Source organism: Chironomus tepperi, unplaced genomic scaffold (genome assembly GCF_022539635.2).
Source record: "Chironomus tepperi strain 1889 unplaced genomic scaffold, CSIRO-AGI_Ctep_v1 contig_421, whole genome shotgun sequence".
Classification (NCBI taxonomy): Eukaryota; Metazoa; Arthropoda; class Insecta; order Diptera; family Chironomidae; genus Chironomus; species Chironomus tepperi.
Window position 1 is genome coordinate 95,426 of NW_027226543.1, and position 15,513 is coordinate 110,938.

Sequence of the window (15,513 nt, forward strand, 5' to 3'; positions counted from 1 at the left end):
AAAGTATTTGAAAAACAAAAATGCTTTTATTCCAAAAGTTTATTCCTCAATTTGTTATTTCTATTTCTCATGTATGTAACTCGAAAACTGTGAAATATATTTTTTTGTTTGTTATTCTGAGTACGAGCATTCATCAACTTCTGTTATTCCTTTCAATTTTGATGATGTCAATGTAAACATGCATTCTTTGTATCAAGCTGTGTTCATTTATCTTCTCTCTAAAAACTTATCCGTTCACAATTCTCATTGGTAAATATCGCGTGCATAAGGAAGCATAATAATTATGCTGCAATGAGTTTATTAAGAGTAAATGTATGAACATATATGTTGGAGCTCCTGTGTGTATTTTTAATTAAATTCTTCGTACTTTTTTAAATCATTATAATATAAGTTTTGTTTAAAAATTAAATACTTTACAAATTTTAAATAACTTTCAGGTTTAGACACTGTTTAGACATCAAATGACACAAATGAAGCAGGCTCAACAGAGAACATTAGAGGCTCAGCTAAGTATCTTATTTTAACGCCAAATGGAAACCATTTACAATCGACAGAATTACGCTAAATTTAGGCGACTTTCAATTAGTGACTGAGTCTTCTTAATTTGTGTCGATGTGTTAAAAATAGTAGACACAACTTTCACAAGGACTAGATGATTCTACAAAATGTGAAAATTTTGCTTGGAAAATGAATGAATTTTTGCTCAAACTTCACACTTTGCTCTACATTTTAAATAAAATGCTGTAATGGCATCAATGAGTACATATCGCAGGTTGTCGTTTTTCATTTTAAATACAAAAGCGCACTACTACAATGTGTTCATATCTATTTATGTATTCCTGAGAAAAATATGCACAAACTCACTAATGAGTTTTATTTTTAAGCGAAAGAAATTTCAACAGAAAAGTCATTTTCACTATTTCCATTCACATTTTAAGGTGTGACGTAGTCTAAAAAAAACTGAAAAACTGCATGACTGAATGACGTTGAACTAGATCAGTGATGCACTTTGAAAAAAGTTTGACTTAGTACGGTTGCCTGACGTAGAACCGTGAAAAGTAGCAACGAAAAAAAAAATGTTCAAAACGAAGTTCTCATCAGTTTGAACATTCGTTGTCTTTTACTCTTTAGAACCAGAAATTCATGCATTTCTACATACGTGAAGTGAAAACAGGAACATTTAATATAATTGAAAAATGGAAAATAGCACATAAAATTGAGAAATATATTTTGTCACGTTGTGAGTTATGCAATAATGCATGTTCATCTTAACACACATAAAGAAGTTTGTCAGATCAGCAGGTTACTTTTCATTTATCATTGTGTATGATATGCTTATAGTACCTGAGAATTATTAAATCGAATATGATATTATACTTTATTGTTTGATATGAATGAACAAGCTTTCGTGTGAAATAATCTTATTCTGAAATATTCTAATAAAATAAGAGCATTAATCTGGTTTTTGTGTTCATGCATGAAAAGAATAACAATATAATTGGGTGACTAACTTTTTGTGCTTAGTTGATTTCATTTAAGAAATTCAGTTATGAATTATTTTGGATTTTGTCTGGACCAAAAGTTTATTTTGATTCATAATGAGCTTAATAATCTTCAGCATAAAAGTTACCTACCCGAGCGAAACAAATGAAGAACGTTCCATCTCGGAGCTTCAAAGGCTAAACAGAAAGGCAACTTGCGATGTTCAAGGCATCCATTGAAAGGAATTTGACGGAGCTTTCTTCATTCGTGTCGCTCGGACTATAACGCTTATAACAGGCGATAAAAATCATCACTCTTAGCACCCCAAAAAAAAATTCTCAGATCATAAACAAAACCTAATACTTCATTCCTGAGAAACATAAAAAGTTTTGTAATTAAAACACGCATAAACTTGAGCAGAAAATGAAATCAAATTTTCCCTATCACTGAGCCACAACCCCAACTTGCAGAAATTAATGAATGGATGAAATATTACGCACATTTCTTATACTATACACATTTAAGCTAATTTTATTTCTGTAAATCTTGTTAAACTGAAGAAAAATCTTCTCATTTATTGCGATGTTGATGGTTAAGGAATAAGAAAAATAAGTATATCTCATCCTAACGCAATAAAATTATTTTCTTGAGGAACAAAATAAATATCTTATGAAAGGAAAAGTTAGTGATTTTCTTTTCGTATTAAAGAATGAATGAGCGTATGATATAACGAAAAATATAGGTACATAAATAATAAATTTTTGTTTTTTATATGTTATAGAAAAGGAAAATAAAAGGTTGAATATAATTTTGATGACATTTTCAAGGGTAAACAATTTTTTATGCTTCATGCTGTTAAGCATTTACACATAAACTTGTTGTTTTCTGGCGTGGGAGATCTTTACTTTGGAAAGGTTTGAGTTTTTTAGAATTTTATTCAAATTGGGTGATTAATGGAATATTCCTTGTAAATCGTGCAATTTTCGCTCGATGACCTGACTTGAAAAATTCGTGTAAATATGCCAATTAATGCTATGCATAATTTCCTCAGTCATGGAATGTCGAATGAAAATTTGCTTCATTTTAATAATGACTCTTACTCTTGTACCTTTCAGAGCAATTAAAGAGTTATATTTAACCTCTCATTTAATTAATTCTCTCAAATTCAATGACTACAAATGATCTTCTTTGACGTTTGCAGTTTTTCTTCCTTCTTCAGATTTAAGTATTATGAAGTAAGACGCCGAAATGACATTTCTGCATACTTATTTACGGATTATGGCACTTAAAATGAAGAATATTTCCTAAGCTTGTGGACTAGGTACCCTTATATTATATTATACTAGGTACTATTATATTGAAAGAACTGAAATTTTGCAAATTGGTAAAAATAACTTGAATTTCAAAAGTATGTGATTCGGAACTGAGCCTTAATAAAATAGAGAAAAATAGAAAGTTTTAATTCTTTTATGCATAAAAATCAACTTTTTAATTTTTTCCAAAAATTTCACAATATGTGGAACGCCACATACTAACTAACTTACATTATACATTAATCAGATAAAGTTTTTAACTCTTTTATAATCATATAAAAGAATGAATTATTCTTTCAAATTATTAGTAGCAATTCGTTATGTGGGTTCTGTCATTTCAAAAACTTTAATTTATATCTGACTAAACTTTTGCAATAAAAGTTAAAAGTTTGCTTTTGGTGATGGTCCCATGAGCTTTTTGAGGAACAAAATTCAATCAATTTAATTTAGAGCTCTGCAAAACGGTATGCACATGTATGTACACATCCATTTCTACTGCCTTAAAATATTAAATTGCTATTCATGAATAACCTTGCAATCTGAATCACGGATACTTGATTTATATGCACAGAGCATTATGAATTATTTTTTAAATATGAATTAAATTTCATATTAATATTGGCCAGTGTCACCTCACGTATACTCGCTTTACCTAATTTAATCACGTTTCCCAAGATCGAGAAAATATAAAAAAATTAAGCATGGCTTATTTGATGCCTAAATGGAAATTTAGTTTTATTGAAGTAATAAATCAAATTTATTGAAGCAAAATTCAAAAGCTATAAAATCAACACATAATTTGTTTATTATTACATTAATTTTGGGTTTACCTCAACCGTTAAAAGTTATACAGTTCAGGAATAAATGATTAATCTATGCTGATAACATATCTTAAGGCGTTATGATTTTTTATTGCATTTTATATTATTTCAGGATGTCGTTCACAAATGACGTCCAACCCAGATGTTCAACATAGACTAAGTAAGTAAGTTCAACAGATACTATAATATAGTATAGATTCTATACACAAAAAATCCCTTTTGTTAATAAAATTGTTTAAACAGAGCACAAAAGATTAAAAATCTATGAACATCGTTTGTGGATGACTGCTTATCTTCTCCGTCTTACTGTGTGATTTCATGTATGCAACAGCAGAGCAGTAAGCTTTAAAAAGAATTTAATAACTTAATAGCTACCAGTTTATTCAAGTTAAAGTAGCAAATTCAATAAAGGATTTATAATCTGTTCTTCCAAACCAAGAAATTTAATCAATGTCAGTGACGAACCTTAACAGGCAAAGAGGCCACTTTTATATATCGTAGTGGCACTTTTGGACCATTAAAGCTTGCTCTTTCCCTGTTAGCGAAACATACTCTTTATTTTAAATTACAAAGCAGCTTTTTCACAAGCACGGAAGTTGACTAAGCGAGTGTAATACTCAAGATCGCAACATTGACGTCACAGATTTTATGTTATTAAGACTTTAAATTTTTTATAAAATTCTAAAGGAGCGAAAAAACCCAGAGTCTCATTAAGAATTTACAACGGAAAGGTGAATTCAATCATCGCAAAAGATTATAGTCGAATGCAATAAAATAAACCGACATGTGAGAATCATTGATATATCCTCTTACGTTTATATTACATTTTAAATTATAGATATACAGCTCTCAATAGAATTTTATTGAAATTGAGAATCTTTTCTATATTTAAATAGAAAATAAAAAATGTAAACCTTTTAAAAGGGACTCGAGATGAAATTTAAAATTTAATTGGACATAAATATTCTTACTTGTAAATAATCAAGATAAATAAAATAGAAACAACCAAAGAAATATTGTGTAACTACGCAGAAACTAATAAAAAGATTGTTCAAGGTAAACATTTTGACATGATGAAAGCTTCACCATTCAACTAATATTGGTCAAGTTATACTGTTACATTCTCATTAGATATGGAAAATTTTCCCTCGACGATGCTTAATTTTAATGAAAACGTGATGAAACATTAATTAAGGAAGAAACTCCTGGTGCTCTTCAATACGTGGGAGGCTAAAAGGCATTCTACGAACAATTTGATTCAATGTGATGCCGAGCTTTTTTTTTCATTGAATGAAATGTTATTTCGGTCCTAGTTGAATACTCCAAAAAAAAGAAACGAATATGAGAAGGAAATTGAAATAATTGTGAATCCTTTTCAGACTTTATTTGAATAGAAAGCTTCAAAAATAAATTTAATGTGATATTTAAAAAGAAAATAATTTAAGGGTTTTGTTGACTTTGTGATATGTAATTAAGGAGACAGACCGCAATTATCAATTTTAGTACCAATGAAATAACAACTGCTTTAAGGGTTTCTAATAGAAAGTTTTATTTCAAAGTACCTACATTTTTTTACAATTTCTAAAGGGTTTTATTTTTCGACATTTTCGACTTTAAGTATGGTACAGAGAAGGGTCGAAAATCGTAATTCACTGTGCATTAAACACTAATTTCAAAAACAAATCTCAATTAGTAACTTAAATTTAATTACAATTGTATTTTTAAGCGACGAATGCCAAATGCCGTCAGTGTGAATTTTGACAACCCTACCCTAGACTTCATTTGACCTTGCACACAAAATCTTAGCCGGATTCGAGATCTGTCAAATATCATCAAATATTTAAAACTAATTTCAATTTTAGGTCCTTAAAATCTTTTTAATATTTAAACAATTTATGATGAATTTATCAATAAATACAAAAATAAGATTAAGCAATGAATATAAAAGTAATTTTAATGCCTACGCCTTCACATTTCAATCGACTTATGCATATTGAATTGTTTGAGAATCGATTTTCCATTTCATTTGCTTTTCACTTTTTCGTTGTTCAATTCACGTTTTAATTTTTTATAGAAATATACTGAACCTGCACAAAAAGAAAGAAATTTGAATCGTTTTTATTTTTTGCTTGCTTTCCTTTGAAGCACTTGTTACTGAATAAAAATAAGAAATAGAAATAAAGATGGCAAAGAAATTTTTCCGTGACTTTCAGCCGATAAATCAATTTTCCTCCTTAGTCGCTCTTTTGACTTTTTTTGAAGATTTATCGTTGCAAAAATAAGTTGACACAGCAACATTCACAGAAAAGTAAGATTCCTTCCCAATACAATCTATGGAGAACCATTCAAACGTAGTGAAAACGTCAATTCCATTTTTAGATTTTTAAGGTTATTTCCTTCAAAAAAAAATTGATACGATTGAATTTTATCTCAAAATTCGAATAGCAATTTGATCTGACTTCCATGATATGACGTACATCAAAGATGACATTTTTAGACGCTCTTTTATCTCAAAATATCCATGCAATTTTGTTTTAAAGAAGTCAATGCTATCCTTCTTATAGCTTTTGCGACATAAATGATGAATGGTCCGACATTAGAATGCTGAATGCAGGCGACCTCATTTAAAGAGCATCAGCAGAACTTTAAAAGCTCCTTGGCGGAGCTTCCTTTATTTGTGTCGTTGAGGTTCAACAAAATTTTTGAAAAATGTATACCTGTAGGCTGCTAAAAGATAAAATAAATTGGGATCATTTCGATTGTATGTGTACATCAATTTGATGCACACTTGTTGCCTGATGTTTATCAATATGTCATTTTTTGCCTGTCATCAATGTTATTGAAATGTTTATATTCAATAAAAATTTATTTGAATCATATCCATTCAAATCGGATGTATTTGACAGATATTTAATAAAATTTAACATTTGGTGTTTATAGGTTTATGTGATGGCTTTAAAATGACTGTATAATGACTGCTGGTGTGTTTTGGATCCCACCATAAACTGTAGTTCTAGGCTTGAGTGTGGTGGTTTGGCGAACTCTAACTAGTTAAACTGTCATTAGTCGTGAAACTCACATAAGCTCTGGATCTTTCAAATTTAAATATCTAGAGTTCATTATTTTATATAATGACTGCAAGGATTAATATTAATCTATTCAGTTCTGTTTCTAAGAAGAAGCCACGTTACCATGGTGATAATTATCAATGAGTAATGACTTCAAAAGTGTTGATGCTGAAAAGGTGCTGTAACACGTGTATATATTAACAAAATTTAAAATAAGGATACACGCAACTTGCTGATAAATAAATAACACAAACAAGAGCTTTTAAATCGTTTAATTAATCTGTCGGTAAGGTAAAAGAAGAAGAAAATGATTTTCGTGATGGCAAAATATTTTGCTTAGGATTTTCAAAAATGACAACAAGTCTAGATCATCAACCAAAGTTAATTTCATGCTACATTTATTATATAAAAACAAGAAAAATTCTTTCGTAACGAATAGAATGCCTTGAAGAATTTTTCCAGATTTTTCTACTAAATTAGAAATTCATTGAATTCTTGAACTTCATTTTAATGAATTTGGCAGATAATGTGTGTCATTTTTACTGAATGACAGAAGTTATAACCGATCAGAGCTTTGAATTTAAAATTTGTATCCACCTTGAAACCGTTACACGTCCTGAACTTTTCACTATTTTAAGACCCCTTTTTATTGTTCAAGTGATAGTTCTTTATAGTCATTGAAGACGGACTGTAACCAGCATTTATTGTAAGTCAAATCTTATAATTAATATATATTGAATTAACGCTTCCTATTTTACTTTAAGTGTGAACTCGCAAATATTGAAATAAATAAACAAAATTGAGGAAATAAATTATTCCGGTCTTTCAATTAACCCGTTCGCAAAATTGCGCCTGAATCCGCTTCAAAGACATTTTCACAAATAAATGATTTACAAAAATCAAGTGAAAAAGTTGATTGCAAATAGAGCACCTCTTAAACTCAGTTTAATTAACGAAAATAAATTCCGTTAAAAATTACGTGAAAAAAAAATTATCCCGTGGATCATACGCGATAAAAAAATTTTTTAAATCGAGAATTAAACGCGAAGACGCCATTATTAAGGGTCAAATTGAGAAAAGTCAGCGAGGTGTATCAACCAACGATCAGGATCAGCTGAAAATTGGTGATAAATAATCATCAGCATCGAGAAAATTGAAAAAAAATAAGGAGAGAAGAAAAAAAATAGCACTTCCAGGAATTAAGTATAAATTTCCAAGAACCCCCAATTTTTCAAAAAACGCAGTTCTGGATCATAGACAGGCGGAAATCACTTAAAAGACACAAGAAGTACCATCGGAGATCCAAAGAGACAATTGGAGAGAATTAGGTGAGTTTAAGTGCAATAAATAGTGATTACAAAAAAAAAAAATTTGGGTGCATAACCTTGTGAAAAAAAAATATATATATAGTGCTACTTTTATACTTATCTTAAGCCTCGGACAACTATACGGCATCCCCCGGTTATAGATTCGAGCACAACTCGGCTTTATGCACGCAGGGTGTCTAAACCGAGGTATATACTAATTTCCTTACTCAAATTTGGATCATCAAAAGATCCACTGGATCATCAAAAGATCCCATCATCATCCAATACAAACGTCACTCAAAGGACGTTTCAAAACTTACAATTAGACCATCAAGAGGTCAACAAACCATCAAAAGGTCTACAATTTTCAAGAGCCATCAAAAGGCACTAAATTCAAAATTTTAATAAATTTTTTAATCACTTGTCATCATGGAAACAGCAAAATCCCTAAAAGAATTGTTGAGTGTCGACAAAGATTGGCTTATGAGCTATATGGCAACTAATCCAGGAGCAAATATAATCGATAATTATATGATATCCGACAAAACATTAAAAAAGGGATTTTCGTGTGCTACTGGCGTTAGGTGTCAAAAATTGCAAAGAGATTGTAAAGATCCAGACAGAGAAGAGCTTCGTTTATTTTTGTTGTGCTTTTCGTGCGATAGAATATTTCATCAACGTTGTGCGAACGTATCGGATGTCGATTTAGTAGATGATAAAACTCCCTGGATCTGTCAAGAATGTTTAAAGGATCCACTTAATGAATATGCTACACAATTCTTCAAAGCAGGGGGACATAAATTATTTTTGAAGGACAGATTAGAAAAATTTACTACTGAAGTGGACTTACAATCACCATTACGAGACAAAGGCAAAGATGAGTCCGAACGTGATTATCTTGAATCATTTTTTGACATTTCTGGGATTGAGAAGTCGCTACACATCAATTTTGGTGACTTACAGCCAATTGAAATTTCACGTGTATTAGGCACAAAGCTCATAAATCAGCGAGACGAAGTTGAGGCCATGAAAATGAATATTTTGAAAGCTGAGCAAGAAAAATTGGAATTAAAAAATTTATTGGCGAAAAAAGTCGAGGAGAATGAGTCATTCAACGTCAGAATACAGCAATTAGAACAAACCATCCAAGAAAGACTTTTTTTACAAGACTCGAAGCTGCATAATTTACAAGTCGCATCGACTTCGAAAGAAGTGATACACAATCCTCCTCAGTTATCATCAACAATGGTGATGAAACATCCTTCTCACCAAAGTGACTTTAATCCATCCTTGCATAGTAATGTATCCAACTCTGTCCCTTTGAGTCAGACTCATGTGGAAGATGCAAATAGAAAGGCTTCAAAATTGAGAGAACTTTCTTACAGCATTAAAGTACTTAAAGCGAATGAAATGATGGAACAAATTACGCGTGAATTGAATCCTCAACAATCGTCATCTACAAATAATGCATCCAACACCTCAAACGTTCAAAATGCTTCCAGCTATGCATTACCTACGAATGAAAATCCAACAGAGCCATTTAGTCTTCGTGACATCCGTAAGTGCTTACCTAAAGTTGAAAAATTCGATGGAAGTGTGGACAAATGGCTGACATTTGAACGAGCAATAGAAAGAAATGTGCGGGAAGGACAATATTCAGACAGCCTTGCTAAGAATATTATTCGTCAAGCACTAACTGGACAACCTTTAGAAAGAGTCGACAGCATTTATAATTTTTCTACGGCATCCGAAATCATGAACTATTTGAAAATTAGTTATGGCTGCTCGAACAATATTGTGGCAAGTGCTAGAAAGAAACTGCTTTCAATTAAACTCGCAAGACCGTTGACTCATTCTTCAGCGATGGAAGTGACGACAAAAATTACATCGTACATGGCAGCATGTCGATATGCACAACTTCCGGTTCTGGATATGAGCATTTCTATCCATATACATAATCAACTGGATCAATTACATCAGCAACAATATTATAAATATTTTTATGAGAAATTCCCTGGAATGACTAGAACTGAAAGACTCGATGCACAGTTCGAGTTTTTAAACGATCTTGCGAATACATTGCCTATGGGAGATGCAAAAGTCTGTGACAAGAAAGAATCATCAGGAAAAAATTTCGGTGTATTTTCAACTTCTTTCAGCAGTCCAAAACCCGAGACACAGACGAAGCCATCCTTTTCCAAATTTCAAGTAAGAAATTATAAAGGCAACAAAGACGATTTCAAGTATGAAATTCGAGATAAAGAGAAGGCTCCTTATATTGGCTATGATTTGGCAAAGGTTAATTTACTAAAAAAGAAATGTGACATTTGCAACAAGTTGAGTCATTTTTCGCTTGAGTGCAGTGAATATCGCGCAATGCCAATGGACAAAAAATATAATATAGTAAAAATGAAAGGAATTTGCAACAACTGCCTTCTAACAACTGAACATCATCCTGGAGAATGTGATTTGAAGTTAGGTTGTGGATTCAACATTGACAACAACAGTAAATGCTCTCAAAAACATCACATTACCCTTCATCGGGGTAAATCATTTTATTCAAATAATTCGTATAGAAAGGGCAAACGACGTTCAAGTTATAGTAATAGCGACAATAAAGCTAAAGATGCTTCTCAAATAATTCCACAAGCGCCTACAGCTCCAGCAATTGAGGAAAATATAACCAATCAAGCATCAACCAGTCAACAATCGAATAATAAATACAGAGGATACTCAGCCAGCACAGTATCTTTGTTACATCCAAATGAAATTTCCTTTAACGGATATCGTATGTGTAATACGTGCAGTCATCAAGTGCATGAAAGTTCACAACGAACTGTTAAGCTATTTAATACATACTTTTACGGTAATAATAAAAGAGCGATAGGTTATGCAATTGGAGACTCAGCGGCTGAGATCACCCTAGTTAAGCGGGAATTGATTGAAGACTTAAATATTATTGGAGAACCTTGTACGATTGAATTACTATGGACCGATTCGATAGTGAAAACAACAAATGCCATAAAAGTTGACCTGCCCATATCAGGCACTCTACCTGATAGTGAAATGTTAATGCTAAATGAATGTTACGCTATTGATAATTTACAGCTCCCTCCTCGTTCGCTCAATGTTGAAAAATTGAAAAAGCAATTTGCATATTTGCGAGGCGTTCCATTCGAGTCCTATTATGACGCAATCCCTTGTGTACTTATTGGATCACGTCATGCACACATGTTTGAAGCTATTGAGCCTGTAAAACAAGGCGGAAACTGTAAGCCAGTAGCGCTTAGATGCAAGTTAGGCTACACTATTTATGGTGGTGCTCCAGAATGTCATCAAAATGATAAATATTGCTTACAAGCTGTGGCGACGCAAAATCCATCATATGACAGCAAGGAAGAGCTTACAAATAAGCAATTAGATGAAAACTTTGCTTATGCATGTTCAATTGAGAGCCTAGGGATAAAGCATAAGGACAACCACCTTACTTTAGAAGAGAAAAAGGCCATCGAAATAATGGAAGAAGAAATGAAAATTCTGAGCGATGGTTCAGTTGAATTGCCGCTTATATGGAATAGAGACTTTGAGAGGAATATCCCGAAACTACCAAATAATTTCCCTATGGTCCTCAAAAGACAATTGGCCCATGAGAACAAGCTGAGAAAAAATCCGGAGTTTCTAGAAGCATTTAACAGGGATTTCAAAAAACTGATTGACGACGGATACGTGAGGGCAGCTACAGAAAAAGATATGAAAGGTTCTTGGCCCAACATTAATTACATTCCCATATCTTTAGTAGTTAACACAAATAAACAGCCTATTAAGACACGAATAGTCTATGACGCATCATCGAGGTATCAAAATACATCTCTCAATGATCACCTATTAATGGGACCGAATTTATTAGTAGATATGCTCAAACCACTTATGAAAATGAGGATGAATTATGTCGCGTTTACCGCAGACGTCAAGTCAATGTTTCATCGAATAAAAATTTCTCCCCGAGATCAACAATGTCAAAGAATATTGTGGAGAGAATCGTCGGATCAGCCAATGCAAATTTTTATTCAAATGGTGATGTTGTTTGGACCTAACTGTAGTCCATTTTGCTCCCAGTACGTCAAAAATAAAATCGCTGATAAATATATAGAGAAATTTCCTAATGCTGCAAACGCTTTGAAGTCCTATACTTACATGGACGATTTATTGACAAGCGAACCAACAGTTAAAAAAGCGATTGAAGTTGCTACTCAAAGCATTGCAATTTTAAAAACCATTAATTGGGACTTAATTGGCTTTCAAAGCAATAGTACAGAATTTTTAAAAGCACTGCCAGAATCACATATAAAACGCGAAATTATGCCATTAATGACAGAACAAGAAGCCACTTATACAACAAAAGTTCTTGGCTTAGCATGGAATCCTAAAAAGGACGTATTTGTTTTTCAATTAGATAAGAATGAGCTAATTAAGATGGTTAAAGACTGTGGACACAGACCGACAAAAAGAGACCAGTGCTCCACTATAGCTAGAATATTTGATGCTAATGGATTTTTGGCACATTGCATAATTCGTGGAAGGATTTTACTTCAAAGATCGTGGAGAAATAAGATTGATTGGGATCAAGAAATCTCAGAGGAAGAAAATCAATTATGGACAAAATGGTTGCACGATTTACAAATGGTTTCTAAGCTTCAAATCCCACGGATGCGATTCAGTTATGCCAATATGTCAGATGTCGACGTACTGGAATTACACACCTTTTGTGACGCTGGCAAAGAAGCGTTCGCCACATCATCATATTTCGTGGCAACGATAAATTCTTATCGTTATACAAGTCTAGTTATGGCCAAAGCAAAGGTGGCTCCTATCAAAATGAAAAGTAAGACAGAAATAACTGAAATTCCACGGCTTGAGTTATTGTCATGTCTCATAGCAGCACGTTTAACAAATACGATCCTGAATCTTCACAAAGATTTAAAACTTTCAGTATATATTTGGACAGACAGTGAAGTCGCGCTAAGATGGATCAAAAACCCAAATCAAAGGCTGCCAAAATTTGCAGTATCGCCCATCGAGGAAATTTTAGAGATAACGCAAGCTGAAAGTTGGCGACATGTTGATACGAGAAACAACGTTGCTGACATTGCAACTAAAATCAAGCCGTTTAATTTTGGCGATATAAATTCAGAGTGGTTTCAAGGCCCCAAATTCCTAAAACTTCCGCAATCATACTGGCCTACACAGAAAATTGACTTCAATAGTCAACAATTCAACATAAATACAGTGGGGTTAAAAGAAATGGTTCATCTTCCATTTAGACTACCACACATCAATTGTTTATTCGCTTCCGATTACATAATCGATCTCTTTCCAGCCTCTATTACTAGCAACTGGACAAAGTTGGTGCGTGCATCATCTCGTACGTTAAAAATTTATTTCGACCTCATAATCCCAATTACAAAGGCTAAGAAATGGAATGATAAACATTCTTGGAGACAGTTTAAGGATGCCGTCAACGTTGAAGTTTTGTCACCAGCAGAAGTGCAAAGAGGACAATTATTCTTAATCCGTAAGATGCAAAGAGAGTCTTATGGAGAAGATTATAAAAGATTAACAGAAGGAAAAAGTGTCAAGAGTCAGGAATTATTACAACTTAATGTATTTTTAGATCAAGATGGAGTGATGAGAATAAGTTCTCGCGTCAGCTTACCTCATGATGTATATGCTCAACAAAATGCTCCCGTGGTCCCGAGGAAAAATGCTTTAAGTGACATTTTACTCTTTCATTATCACTATCGTTACAATCATGTCTGTTTAGAAAGTCAAGTAGCCGACTTTAGGTCCTCTATGTGGATGCCTCAACTTCGTGCAGGTTTGCAGAAAACGAAAGCTAAATGCAACCACTGCAATTATATGAGTGCAAACCCTTTACCAACGAAAATGGCAGCACTTCCACAATTTAGAGTAGACTCATCGTTACGTCCATTTCAAGTCACAGGACTAGACTGTGCTGGTCCCTTGATAATTTATAACTATGGCAAAGCTAAGAAAGTGTGGATTTTAGTGTTCACATGCTGCATGTCACGCTTCATTCACCTACATCTCTTGAATAACATGGATACGCTTGGCGTCTTAGAAGCTATAATATCATTATGGGCAGCACATGGCCCAATAAGCCAGTTTATCTCTGACAATGGCTCTAACTTTATTGGAGCTTCAAGAATTATCAGCAGTGATAGGGAAGAAATGTGCAGAATAATGCGAGAAGCTAACAAATCATGGAACAAAGAATATGCAGCTACCAAATATTGCTCATGGAAGTTCATTCCCGTGAAATCGCCCTGGTTTGGCGGCTTCTACGAACGTCTTATAAAGGAAGTAAAACGAGCTGTACAGTCATCAACGGAGAATCGAAAGGTTTCCAAGGTTGAGCTCAATATCGCTTTGCAAGAAGCCGCCCACAGGATCAATTGTCGTCCATTGACATATAATTCAATAAGCTCAGAGGATGAAGAAGTTTTGACGCCTCATCATATCGCAAAAAACAGAAGCGGATGGCCGTTACTACCATCAATTCATGGAATGAAAGAAGTTCATGATCCTGTCAATGACAAAAATGTGTACCGTCGTGGAAGGATATTAGGCGAAGACATGGCTAGAAGATTCATCGCTTATTATTTGCCTATCCTAACCAAGCGAGATAAATGGTTCAAAGATAATCCGCCGCTTCGTGTCAATGATTTAGTTCTGCTATGTGATCCCAATAAATTTAGATCAGCTTGGGAGAGAGCCAAAATAATAAAGATATATAAGTCTAAGGATAATAAAAGTCGCGTAGCGGACGTCCAGATGCCTGACGGCACAATTCGAAAACGTCGTAGTGTCAATAGACTTGCGAAACTAAATTTACAAAAACTCGCATGACTAGACATGTTATGCACTCATATTATTAAATTTAAATTTTTCCAGAACTCATCAGTTCTATGTTTATACGCATCGTATAAAGTAATTTGTTTTTTTATTTCTTTATTTTCAGAATTTAAAATGACAATCGAAGTCACCATCAGCAATCCACAATTTAAGCGCACAAAAGATGATTTTTATACTATTGTTCAAATCTCTCCAATTCCCGTAAACGTCAAACTTAGTCGAATATTGATGGATTCTTCGCCTTATGCCAGAGACATTATTGGTGTCATGAGAGTTAGTGATTATAAGGCAAAGAGATTGGGAGAAACGGTATTTTTGTACTGTATGAATCATTCTAGTGCAAAAATGTTAGAATCCATCAAATTTCAATACAACGGCGAATACATTTTTCCCACAATTGTTCCTATGAAAGTAGGACGAGCTACTCGTAATGACAGAAGTTTCGAGAGTTCCTTTGATGGCGCGCCTGTTACGATTCTTCTCAAAGGAATAGAACGACAAAAGGAAGTTACCATCTATTACTTAATGGAACTGGCTAGATATTTTGAGAAAAAAGGAGCAGTAACAGGAGTTCGCCTGGGTTTCAACG

At 33.2% G+C, this 15,513-nt stretch overlaps 1 protein-coding gene across 1 annotated transcript; it reads left to right on the plus strand.

The window, feature by feature from the left end:
• The first annotated feature begins 8,420 nt into the window (after positions 1-8,420).
• LOC139097410 (uncharacterized) lies at positions 8,421-14,918 on the plus strand. The gene has a single exon (XM_070649232.1). The coding sequence runs from the start codon at positions 8,421-8,423 to the stop codon at positions 14,916-14,918; it is 6,498 nt and encodes a 2,165-aa protein (XP_070505333.1).
• The last annotated feature ends 595 nt before the right edge of the window (positions 14,919-15,513 follow it).